Raw genomic sequence first — 12,876 nt, 5'->3', positions numbered from 1 at the left:
TGTGTCTCTGTGTATGCCAGTACTGGGCCTTGAACTCAGGGCCTTGTACTCTTGCTCAAGGCTGGTGCTCTACCATTTAAGCCACACTTCCATTTTCAGCTTTTTTTGTTGGTTGTGGGGCTTGAACTCAGGGCCTGGGTGCTGTCCCTGAGCCTCTTTGTGCTCAAGGCCAGCATTCTACCAGTTGAGCCACAGGACCACTTCGGGTTTTTGAGTGATTAATTGGAGCTAAGAATCTGAGATCCTCAGGAAAGGTGACAGGTGGGAGCCACTCACACACAGCTGGACTCGAATCTTGGCTTCCTGTAATGTCCCAAAGTCCAAAATTCCCATACATTGCCAACTTAAAACATTCTAATCCCTTTTCTTTCTAAAAGAATACAAGCAAAACAAATATGAAGCAAACTAGAGAAGGGATTGAACAATCCAGGAGATTAAAGCACTGGTTGGTTGTTTCACTATGTCTAGATTTCTGGTCCCATCAACTATAAAAGCAACAAGATTTGTCCAAAACATTGTGAAGTGCTTTTCAACTTCTCACATGTTCCCTTCAGATGATCTATTTTTTTTAATTGAACATAAATTTTTTTACAAGGTGTTGTGCAAAGAGGGTGCAGTTACATAGTAGGGCAGTGTGTACATTTCTTGTGATATCTTACAACCTGTTTTTCCATCCCTTGTCTAGGTCAGGTAGACATATATGCAATATACAATGTATCAAGCACATATACAGTGTTCACAGACTTGGTCTCTACTGTCTCTCCGTCTCCCTTTGTTAACGGTCATATATCAGGGAGATCATGCCCCTTTGTTTTCCGTGTTCTAGGCTTGTCTCACTCAACATTATTTGTTCGAGTTCTGACCATTTCCCTGCGAATAACAATATTTCACCATTCCTAATCGCTATGTAGTATTCCATTGCGTATACGTACCATATTTTTTGGATCCATTCGTCTGTGGAGGGGCATCTGGGTTGTTTCCATATTTTGGCTATTGTGAATTGTGCCGTGATAAACATGGAAGTACAAATGTCTTTTTGATATCTTGGGTTTTGCTGTTTAGGATAGATGCCTAGGAGTGGTAAGGCTGGGTCATAGGGTAGGTCTATATTGAGCTTTTTGAGAAACCTCCATACTGTTCTCCAAAGTGGTTGTACTAATTTGCACTCCCACCAACAATGGAGAAGGGTTCCTCTTTCCCCACAGTCCCTCCAGCATTTGTTGTTTCTTGAGTTCAGAGTATGCCATTCTAACTGGGGTGAGGTGGTATCTCAGGGTTGTTTTTATTTGCATTTCCTTTACTAGCAGGGATGTTGAGCATTTCCTCATGTGTTTCTTTGCCATTTTTATATTCAGATGATCTATTGACCTTTGTTCATTGAACAAATATTGCTGAGATCAAGTGTTCATGTGTGCTCCGAGTCTTGTACTTGGTCTTCCTTCGGCCTGGAATATACTTTTCTGCAGATAGCTGTGACAGAGTCACACAGGATTGTGCAGTAAATTTCCCTTGCCCAAGTATTTGGTAGCCCCCAAAGCAACAATCCAGATACATTTCACAGTTTCTAAGAGCTGGGAATCTGGCTGGGTGATTCTGTCTTTCCATCTTTCATGAGATATGGTTTCCTCGAAAAGTTTGGTTGGTGCTGGAGGACCTACTTCCAAGATGGCTGGCTTGTATAGCAGCAGTGTTGGTGCTGGTTACTAGTGCGCGGCCTTGGCTTCTCTCTCAGGCCTCTCCAAGGGGCTGTGTGAGCCTCCTTTCAACATGGCGGCCAATTTCCACACCATCCAAGAGAACAAATAGCTCAAGAACTGCCTTTCATGGCCAGTTGGAGTCACAAATAGTCACTTGTATACCACTGTGGCCATTACAAATAAATCACTGTGTTCACATGATCATCATGGGGAGAGAAATAAGATCCGTGTCTGGATAGCCCAAGTGTCAAAGAATTTAGGAACAAATCCTAAATTATCCCAAGCCTCAAGGTTGAGCCTTAATCCTTCACGTCTCCACTTCCTCCTACTCATCACAAAGTTCTTCCCTGATTACTGTCCTCAAATAGCACCTGTCCTTCCCATTGTCCAGCCCAGTGTGGTGTCTCACTCTCTCCACACCTGATTACAACTCAGTAAGCCATCTTGTGACCTACAATATGCTCTCCCATCTCAGATGGTTGTAAATACACTTCATGACCACAGAAATGTCTTGGTCACCACCACTGCCTCCCACACCTGGAAACTGGCTTTGCACACATCATAAGTACTCTAGGAACTGGAGATGACTGGTGTGGGCTAGTCTGGGCCAGTACAAGTATAGGAAGAGGCTATCCTTGCCAGGAGCTGGGCAGAAATGGCAAGCTTTGATTTATCCTTGAAGAGCTAGGATAACAATTCCAAGGGGGATTGATGGATGGGCAGGAAAAATGACATGGAGAGGGAGCCCAGAGTAACAGGAGAAATGAGGCTGGAAGGCTTAAGGAAAACTAAGACTGAACAAGATGAAAGAGAGTTCTAGAAGCCTGGAGTTGTCAGGGCGGAGAACTAGACAATCCTGATTAGCATCACCGTCCTTCCTGGGTCTTGCAGGGTCTCCTGGCTCGACTTCTCAAGATGCAGCAGTAAATAGGTGATAGAGATGGTTGCGTGGTTCTGCCGTTTGGTCCATACTAACTGGGCCTGGCTCCAATGAAGTGAGGGTAGGTGCCTTGGTCCCCAAGTCATAAAACACATCTTGAGGTGCCAATTGCAGTAGACATTCTAACAAGTCTGATGGATGCTCCACCTGGGGTTCTGAAAGTAGGGTGGGGGGAGTTCTCAGGATGTACAGTACACCTGTGACCCCCTACTCCTGCCCTCCCCCCAATACAACTGACTCCATTTGGTTCAGAGGCAGGACTTTATGTGATGGGCTCTCCAAAGGCTGGGTCACCAGACAATGTCTTGTCCCCTCCTGGGCCTCAAATCAAGAGCTGATACTCATTGATGATGCCCCAGTATTATCAAACGCCCATGTCGGTGGCAGTGTGTGTGTGTGTGTGTGTGTGTGTGTGTGTGTGTGTGTGTACTTCAGAATTGTCAGCAATGCCACAAACGGTTCATTTGTTTACTAGGAAGTAAAAGGAAACAAACCAAAAAATAAAAGCAACAAAAAAAATCCCACTTCCATGTTCTTTTTGCTCACATTGAATATCTCCCTTTGCCCTTCACAACTCAACCACCCATGGACTGATGGGGGTGTTCCTGTTTTGTGACCAGGGAAACTAACTCACAGCCCTGATGTGGCTGGTCCCAGGTGCTACAGAGGCTAACACAGGGAAGGTAGTGGACACCCCATCTCCACTAGGGCTGTGGGCTCCTTGGCGCACGCCTGAATCATGTGTCCTGCACCACACAGACTTTTCTTTTCCTGCAACATATATATGCCAAGAAGAAAGTTTCATTTGTGAGCCAGGCACAGTGTGGGGACTCATAATCAATAAAACAGAACAAATTGTGACAATCTACTGTAGTAAAACTTGTACAAATATTTTCTCCTTTTCATACTCTCTCTCTCTCTCTCTCTCTATATATATATATATCTTTTTTCCCCTGTGTTTTTCTGTCTCTGTCTTTCAAATCATCTTGTTATTTTTTACCAGATGGAAGCATTTTAGAGCTTTAGCATATTCAAATTGCCACCTTCAGATAAAAGGGGACAAAGAAGGAAGAAAAATGGCATGGAACTGTGCTTTAGCCTCCAATGATGTCTTAAGACGGGAAGAGAAAATGTGGCTTCCAGCATCAATCTGTGTGTTAGTCAGAACAGGATGGGATATGCTGCAGTAATAAATTCTGAAATCTGCTGGGTATCCATGGCTCACCCCTGGAATCCTAGCTACTCAGGACGCTGAGATCAGAGGATCGAAGTTCAAAGCCGATCCAGGCAGGAAAGTCCGTGAGACTCTTATCTCCAGTACAACTACTCAGAAAAAGCAGGAAGTGGCTCTGGGGTTCAAGTGGTAGAGCATTAGCCTTGATCAAAAAAGCTCAGGGACATCACCCAAGCCCTGAGTTCAAGTCTCAGGACTGGCACCAAAACATGCCCCCCCCAAAAAAAAATAAGAAATCTCTGAAATCTGAGTAGCTTCAGCTAGTTCAGGTTCTTTCTGTCTTGTAAAAATCTGAACTAGTTCAGGCAATCTCCGCTTCAGACAGCTTTGCCTTTAGAATATGAAGCCCAAACATCAGTATGACAGTGTAAGAGAAAGATAGCAACGACTCAGGAACAGGAAGTGATGTCATTGCACTCAGAATCAGGACACCACAGATATACTACTAACCACCACCCAAATGCCAGGCAAGCTGGAAAACATTAGGAGGTCTAAGCATTGGGTGAAGTGTTTTGTGAATGCTAACGCCCTCAAATCATCTCTCCTCCTTTGTAGGGCAGAACCACAGAGCAGTCCCCTAGTCCCAGCCCAGGATGGATCTTCAGAAAAGCTGGGCCAGTGTCTGGCCACCCGGGCCTTGGGCACCAACAGCTGGGAGAGAGACAAGGCCTGCCGCCAGCGGGGTCCCAGCAGAGCACGCAGGTGAGGTGCCACCCCTTCCTCTCACCCCAAACCACAGGTGCAGCACCCAGTGGGCTCCTCCTGCCCCACCTGTCCTCTCTCTGTTACCTGCTCCTCCCTGAGACCCTTCAACCCCAGCTTGGCAAGTGAATCCTGGAGTGGACCGGATGGCCAATATAAATACCTGTCACAACAGCCAACACTGTGGCACAAAACGCAGTTTACAGCCATGCACACCCGGGCACTACTGAGACCTTTTCTGTACAACAAAAGGCAGGCTGGATTTGATCCATTGTTCATTGTCCCTGTCATTCTTTTTTTTTTTATTTTTTTTATTATTAATTGAACATAAAATTTTTTTTTACAAGGTGCTGTGCAAAGAGGGTGCAGTTACATAGTAGGGCAGTGTGTACATTTCTTGTGATATCTTACAACCTGTTTTCCCATCCCTTGTCTAGGTCAGGTAGACCCATATGCAATATACAATGTATCAAGCACATATACAGTGTTCACAGACTTGGTCTCTACTGTCTCTCCATCTCCCTTTGTTAACAGTCATATATCAGGGAGATCATGCCCCTTTGTTTTCTGTGTTCTAGGCTTGTCTCACTCAACATTATTTGTTCGAGTTCTGACCATTTCCCTGCGAATAACAATATTTCACCATTCCTAATCGCTATGTAGTATTCCATTGTGTATAAGTACCATATTTTTTGGATCCATTCGTCTGTGGAGGGGCATCTGGGTTGTTTCCAAATTTTGGCTATTGTGAATTGTGCTGCGATAAACATGGAAGTACAAATGTCCTTTTGATATCTTGGGTTTTGCTGTTTAGGATAGATGCCTAGGAGTGGTATGGCTGGGTCATAGGGTAGGTCTATATTGAGCTTTTTGAGAAAACTCCATACTGTTCTCCAAAGTGGCTGTACTAATTTGCACTCCCACCAACAATGGAGAAGGGTTCCTCTTTCCCCACAGCCCCTCCAGCATTTGTTGTTTCCTGAGTTCAGAGTATAGGCCATTCTAACTGGGGTGAGGTGGTATCTCAGGGTTGTTTTTATTTGCATTTCCTTTACTAGCAGGGATGTTGAGCATTTCCTCATGTGTTTCTTTGCCATTTTTATATCTTCTCTTGTGAAGTCTCTCTTTAGCTCTTTTGCCCATTTCCTAATAGGTTTATTGGGCTTGGAGGGGCTTAGTTTTTTGAGTTCTCTGTAGATGACAGATATCAGGCCTTTGTCTGTTGCTGTGCTGGTAAATATCCTTTCCCATATCGTTGGCTGTCTTTCTATTTTGGTGGCTATGACCTTAGCTGTGCAGAAACTTTTTAATTTGTAGTAGTCCCATTTGTTGAGTCTTTCCCCTATTTGTTGTGCCCCTGGGACTCTATTCAGGAAGTTCCTTCCTGTGCCTATAAGTTCTAGTGTCTTTCCTACTCTGTCCTTCAGTAGTTTCAAGGATTCAGGTCTGATGTTGAGGTCCTTGATCCATTTTGAGTTGATCTTGGTGCATGGTGATAGGCTTGGGTCTACTTTGAGTTTTCTGCATATGGCTGCCCAGTTCTCCCAGCACCAGTAGTTGAAGAGGCTATGTTTATTCCATTGTATGTCTTTAGCTCCTTTGTCGAATATCAGTTGGCTGTAAGAGTGCGGTTTTATTTCTGGGTCTTCAATTCTAATCCACTGGTCTTCCGATCTGTTTTTATACCAATACCATCCCTGTCATTCTTGACCAGTGGGGGCAGACCTTTGACTCCCACGTCATGATTTCAGCTCAGATCTTTGCATCTGGCCCCTCCGTCAGTGATTTGGACACAACTTCCAAAGCACTGGCTATGCAACCGGGGCTGGGCCAGCAGGGGAGGGCCCGATGCCTCACTGAGACCCCGAGGCCAAAGGTCAGCATCCAGGAAGGGACCAAAGACAGCTCTGAGCACTGGACCCTTTGGTCTTTACCGAGCCCACCATATCTGCTACAGGTGTTACGGAAAAAGTCAGCCCAGGCCCTGAATTCTAGTTTCAGGTTTTATACCTTACATGTGTACATACAGTACATATCTTTGTCACACCAGAATATGTTTCCAACATGGTCTCTTTCTCTCTTTTCTTGAATTAGCATAAAGTAATAACCCAGGGGAGTTTGTTGTGGGGATTCTATACAAGCAGATTTGGTGCTTTGAGCAAGCTCATGCCTGGCTTGTACTTCCATCCTACCTTCCATATGTACTATAATTACATTTAATATTTTATATATATATATATATACACACACACATATAATATACACATTGTAATCCAGTCCTCTTAAGCACTCTTTTGGGACTCAGTGTCCCAGCCCTCCTCCCTTCTTCCTTCCTGATTCTTCTTCGACAGTCCTCTGCTTACATTCCTACTCCCTTGTCATAGTCATAGCCATCACTCTCAGGTCTAGGTCACATAGACGCGTGAGAGTGCACCACGTGTGGGGGTACTGAGGTCTCCCCTTAGGGAACCAGTATTGTGCTGTTGTATTATGTGTCTGTGGGAAACAAGGAGATTCTCAACAAGCAGCTCCATTATTGTATCCACTTCCCGCTCACTGGGTCACTTGATCATTTGATCATCAGGCTCTCATTGTGTGTCAAGCACTCTTTGGAGTTAAAAAAAAGCCTTGTTTTGGAAGTGACCCCTTTCCCCCCTCCCCCCCTCCCCTGCCTGCATGGACACAGCAGATTATGCATTCCTGGGTAGGGGTGCTGGGCTTGGTGCTTCAGAACTGTCACTGAATCCATCAATCAGGGGCTTAATCCCTCACTGTGTTTGTTTTTGGAGACACTAAATCAGGGCAGCCCCAGGCTGGCTGGGATCTCATGATTCTCCCTCCTCAGTCTCTACAGAAAACTGGGTTTACAGGGATGTGGTACCCACACCTGACTAATGTTTATTTTTAACCTGCTCAACGGAGTCTCTCGAGAAAACATTGTTGATGTTGCTATGAGATGATGATTTACTGGTGATGAGGAAACCTTAATGTATATTCTAATCACCTATCACTCTTCCACTCATCCCTAACAATGCAGCGTCTGACATGGAGTTAACTGCCACAGTCTCTAACAAGCTGGGTCATTTCCAGATGACTGGGCACACAAACAAGTTCGAGAAGGCAACTGTTTTTTGTTTTGTTTTGTTTTTTGAGACTGAGTCACACAGGTTCAAATTCAGAAAATTCCCAATGGTGTGGTCTTTGGCAAGTCAACTCAACTTCCCAAACCTCATTTTTCTTCACCCGTAAAATGAGACAAGAAAAAAATTAGTCAAGTGTGGCAGCTCATGCCTCTAATTCCAGCTCCTTGGGAATCAGTGGTCTCAGTTTGACACTAACCTAGGGGGTGGGGGGTGGGGGAGTTAACAAGACCCCATCTCAACAACAAAAGCTGGACTTGGTGGGGCATCCGTTGTAATTCCAGCTCTTCAGGAAACATTATCAGGAGGATTTCAGTGGATGCTGAACCCAGGCAAAAGCATGAGACCTAAAGCAAAAAGCTTTAAGGATGTAGCTCAAGTTAGTAGAACATCTGCCTAATAAACGCAAGGCATGGATTTCAAACTAGAGTACTGCCACTCCTTCCAAAACTTACGCCATACTCAAAATGTTGGGTGTTGTTGCTTGTTTGCCTGTATTAGGGCTCAAACTCAGGACCTGGATGCTGTCTTCAGTTTTGGGTTTTTGTTGTTGTCTTTTTGCTCAAGGTTAGTGCCCTACCACTGGAGCTACAACTCTGCTTTCTGTCTTTTGGTAGCTAACTGGAGATGAGAGTCTCATAGACTTTCCTGCCTAGGCCGTCTTTGAATCGTGATCCTCAGACTTCAGCCTCTTAAGTACCTAGGATTGGATTATAGGCACTCAGTTAAAAAAAAATACTTTTCTGTGAGTACCAAAATACATAAAACCCAGCTGGCACCTGTGGCTCACGCCTGCAATCCTAGTGACTAAGAAGGCTGAGATCTGAGGATTGCAGTTCCAAGCCAGCCTGGGCAGGAAAGTCTGTGAGACTCTTATTTCCAATAAATCACCAGAAAAACAGAAGTGACACTGTGGCTCAAGTGTAGAGCTCTAGCCTTGAACTGAAGAGCTCAGGGACAAGCCCCAAGTTCAAGCCTCACGACCTGCAATCCTAGCTACTCAGGAGGCTGAGATCTGAGGATCATGGTTCAAAGTCAGCCCAGGCAGGAAAGTCTATGAGACTCCTAACTCCAATTAACCACCAAGAAAACAGAAATGATACTGTGGTTCAAAGTGATAAAGTGCTAGCTTTGAGCAAAAGAGCTCAGGGACAGCTCTCAGGCCGGGAGTTCAAGCCCCAGGCCTGACCAAAAAAAAAAAAATACATACAACGCTTAGTACATAATAAATGCATCAATGCTAGTTATGTAGCTCTCGAATAATGATATTATTGTTTTTATTTTTTTATTATTATTATTAACACTGTATATTTCCCAGTAAGATTGGAGTTGTTTAATTTTCAATCATTGGTCCATCCAAAACCATCTCTCACTCTCTGTCTTTGCTGTGGGATACTGTTTTGTTTAGTCTTGTTTTTTAAAATTTCTGAAGCCTGCCCCAGTTATAAAATAAGATAAGTTGACTTTATTTCAATGCAGCCCAAGCATTTGCATTTAATTGAATGGGAAATAATTATCCCTGAAGAGCAGAGACTTCTGAGGCAATATAAGATATGTATCTTTCTACATTAGACCTCTGCAAATACACTGAATAATCGGCTGCTTCTTCCTACACCTCCCTCCCTCTATTAAATTTCCAGCAGGAAGTGTGGGCAAGGATGGGCTGGGGCAGGAAGGAGGGAAGGGAAGGGGCAGGACTGCCAATTAATTATTTAAAAAGTGATTTATTTACTGAGGTGAACCATTTTCAGATTCAATAATAAATCTATTAAGGAGCAGTTAACCTCGATAACTCTGTTTTAAATAATCAATTGGTGTTTGGGTAACACGCCTCGTCTGTCTCATTAGGCCGACATTAAGTCCTTATTTGAGACACTTAATCTGAATTGGGACCGAATCAACCATGAGGTGGTAATTAGGTATTTGCAATGGGTCCTTCATCCTCGGTTGCTGGCTGCAACAGCCCTGGCCAGGGGACCAAAGGAGCTTGGGTACTCCGATGCCCCCTGACTCTTCCTTCCTCCCCCCCCCAACAGTGTCTCACACACCAGAGATTTGACCCCACCACCTGCGTCAAGGGGGAAGAAGAAAAAGAAGAAATCTATTCGGAAGAAGAGAAGGAGGTAAAAGGATGGGGGTGGGAGTGGGGGGAAGGAAGTCATGATAGCATAAAGATGGGAGAAGAGCCAGAATCCAGGGACTATGAGTCTCATTCTTGGGTTCAAATCCTCTTTCTGCCTCTTCACTCACCGAGTGACCTTGTGCCACCTTCCTGTAGCTTTTTCCTTCTCTGGAAAAAAAACCAAAAAAGTAGCAATGATTTATGTGGAAAATGAACTATGCAACTTTTGGGCAGGGATGGGAAAGGGAAATGGGGAAAGTGAAAGAAGGGGAGACATTATCCAGAGAAAAGAAAAGAAAAGAAATGTACTCACTACCTGACTTACTAAGTGGTAACCCCTCTCTGTATAACACATCAATAATGACAATAAAATTATGTATATTATATATAATAAAAATAACAATGCTACACCACTCCGGGGTTGGGAAGGGATGGAGAATCACTGCCCATGGGATCAGGCTGGCTGTTAAATGGCCATTGCCACCGAGCGTCATTGTGGCCGTGGATGTTGAGTGGTCATCACAAATATTGACTATTGAATCACTGCTATGAATGTTGCATATTGACTCATTACTTAGCGAATATGGAATTTGGAGGGGAAGTTGAGCTTAGCATCAAGATGACACGATCCCCCCTCCCTTTAATTCCTGACTGTGATCTACTAGGCATCACTCCCCATTTAGAGATTCCTTTTTGCCTACCAAAGCCCCATAATGGGTAACAGGTGGAGGCTCCGAGGCAGTATCTATAGGAGCCTCCAGGGGGCGGCGGAGAGCAGTGCCGGGACCTTGGGCTCAACTCCAGGTGTTGCTTTCCAAGACTCTCCTTCAGGTTAGGCCCATCAGGACCGAGTGGGGAACAAAGGTGGGGACCCCACGAATCCAGCCATTTTAATGTAGGAATGGAAGAGAGTTGCATTTCTCTCTGTCGTAGGAGGAATGGGCATTCTGCATCATGGCAGGAAACAACAAGCATTGAGATGCACTAATTGTTTCTTTTTATTATTTATTTTTAATTTATGGTAAAGGTGATGAATGGGTGGGGTTACAGTTACATAAATACAGTAATGGGTCCGTTTCTTTTTAAACACTGTTACCTCCTCCCTCATTTTCTCCCGCTCACTAATTGTTTCTTCAATAGGTATCCATTGAGTATATGCATATACTTGGGGCAATAAAAAGGAAAAAGTTAATTCCTCCAAGGCACACTGGTTGCTCAGACATTTATCTCTGCTATTATGGTGATTTTTTTTAAATTTCTTTCCTTTTTTTTCACCTGGAGTTTTTCCTTTGTAACTATTGGCCAATTAAAAAAACAAACAAAAACAAAAACCAGATTCCCTAGGCAAACAGGGACTTCTGGAAGTTTCTATGGAAAAGCCGGAGTCCCCATTCTCACACTAGACCCACAGCTTCTCAGAGAGGGTGACACCCCTTCTTATCGGGGCTGTGCTGGTTCCCTCAGTCCTTCCCCCTCGCCCCCCGGCTGTCCTCCACCTTGCCCCATTCACTTACGTTACAGGAGAGGCCCCTGCCTCCATCGGGTTCGCAACCTGCTACAACCCTGATCTGTCCCTGGGAAAGCAGACTTAGAAAGCCACCAGGCCATCCCCAAAGGTGACCCTTCAGTGGGAGTCTACTGTCCAGTGTCAGAGTCCACACCTGGGGTGGGTGATGGATGCAGGGTAGTTCTGTTTCTCACACAAGGTCACATTTATTTTAAAAATTCAAACCGCCCTGGGGATTGAGATGATCCTTCCGGTGTGTTCCTGAATGACCTTGCCTCAGGGATGAAGGGGGCACGTGTGGAGGTGAACCCCTGCCTCTCAGAGCCTCCCTCTGAGTCTACCTCCCCTCCCCCCACAGGTCCCCATCCTATAGCCCGTCGCCTGTCAAGAAAAAGAAGAAGAAAAGTTCCAAGAAACATAAACGACGCAGGTATTGCCTTTCCTCTTCTGCTAATGAGATAATCCCAGGTGGGGTAGGATTCTGGGGACCCAACTGCCTTTGGAAAGCATCTCATGTCATTTGTGCCATGGAATGATTCTGTTTCTGTGCTGCTGTATTGTTCTGTGCCAATAACAGGGCTTGAACCCAGGGCCTGGCACTGGGCCTTAGCTTTATTTAGTTTTGCTCAAGGCTGACACTCTACCACTTGAGCCACAGCTCTACTTCTGGCTTTTTGGGTGGTTCATTGGAGATCAGAGTCTCAAGAACTCTCCTGCCTGGGTTGGCTTTGAATTGTAATGCTCAGATCTCAGCCTCCTAAGTAACTAGGATGACAGATATGAGCCACCAGCACCTGACTTTATCTATGTACTATTATTGGCATCTTGCATAAGTTGAGTCTGTAGTTGGGAAGACCAGAGCAGGGCTTGGTTGGAAGAGAGCATCAGGGGCCAGCCAGGCTGGGGACTGAGCAGTAGCGATTGCTGGTGGAACTCAAGCAAGACCCTGAGTTGGCTCTGCTCTCTGATCCATGTTGGGGAACAAGGATGCACCCAGCCCCAACTCCCCACGTTGCAGACCTAGTCATAAGCAGACACTGAACTCCTGGGTCTCATTCCTTACTCCAGATTTCCAATTAGGCTCTGATGTGTGGGTCCAAGCTATGTCTTAAGGGATGGGATCACGTTGAAGAAAAAAAACAACATGGCGGCCATAGTCATCCATCTTTGTGGATGGAGAGCAGAGTTGGAGGGTAAAAAGACATTGAGAATCTGTTTCAGAAGACATCTATTATTCTTGCCCACATACACATGCACACACACACAGCATGTGTGTGTTTTCAGGGGGAAAAAGGCTCAAAAAATGGGCAGGTATACCCTAGAGAGTTCCAGTTTGTGCTCTGTGGGCCAAGCTTCTATTTTATAATTGGGAAATTTTGTAATGCTGCAGTCTCTCTCTGTAAGGAGCTGTTCCTGGGAATATCCTCAGAGGCAGCCCTCCTTTCTGTGCCTTCAGAAAAAGGCATGCCAGCACGCCATACCCATTTGCGCACACTTTCCAGGTGGCTGAGGGCTCTAGGAAAAACATAGTTCA

The 12,876-nt window shown here is 45.0% G+C and overlaps 1 protein-coding gene across 1 annotated transcript in view; it reads left to right on the top strand.

Moving 5' to 3' along the window:
* Srrm4 (serine/arginine repetitive matrix 4) overlaps positions 1-12,876 on the top strand; it is a 100,790-nt gene that overhangs the window by 59,475 nt on the left and 28,439 nt on the right. The window contains exons 2-4 of the mRNA XM_048340913.1: positions 4,427-4,573; positions 9,750-9,836; positions 11,701-11,772. Coding sequence (XP_048196870.1) covers positions 4,427-4,573; positions 9,750-9,836; positions 11,701-11,772 — 306 coding nt within the window. The remainder of the gene's footprint in view (positions 1-4,426; positions 4,574-9,749; positions 9,837-11,700; positions 11,773-12,876) is intronic.

This window comes from Perognathus longimembris, chromosome 3 (genome assembly GCF_023159225.1).
Source record: "Perognathus longimembris pacificus isolate PPM17 chromosome 3, ASM2315922v1, whole genome shotgun sequence".
Lineage (NCBI taxonomy): Eukaryota > Metazoa > Chordata > Mammalia > Rodentia > Heteromyidae > Perognathus > Perognathus longimembris.
The sequence above is the reverse complement of the archived record's forward strand: the minus strand, read 5'-3'. Positions and strand labels throughout refer to the sequence as shown.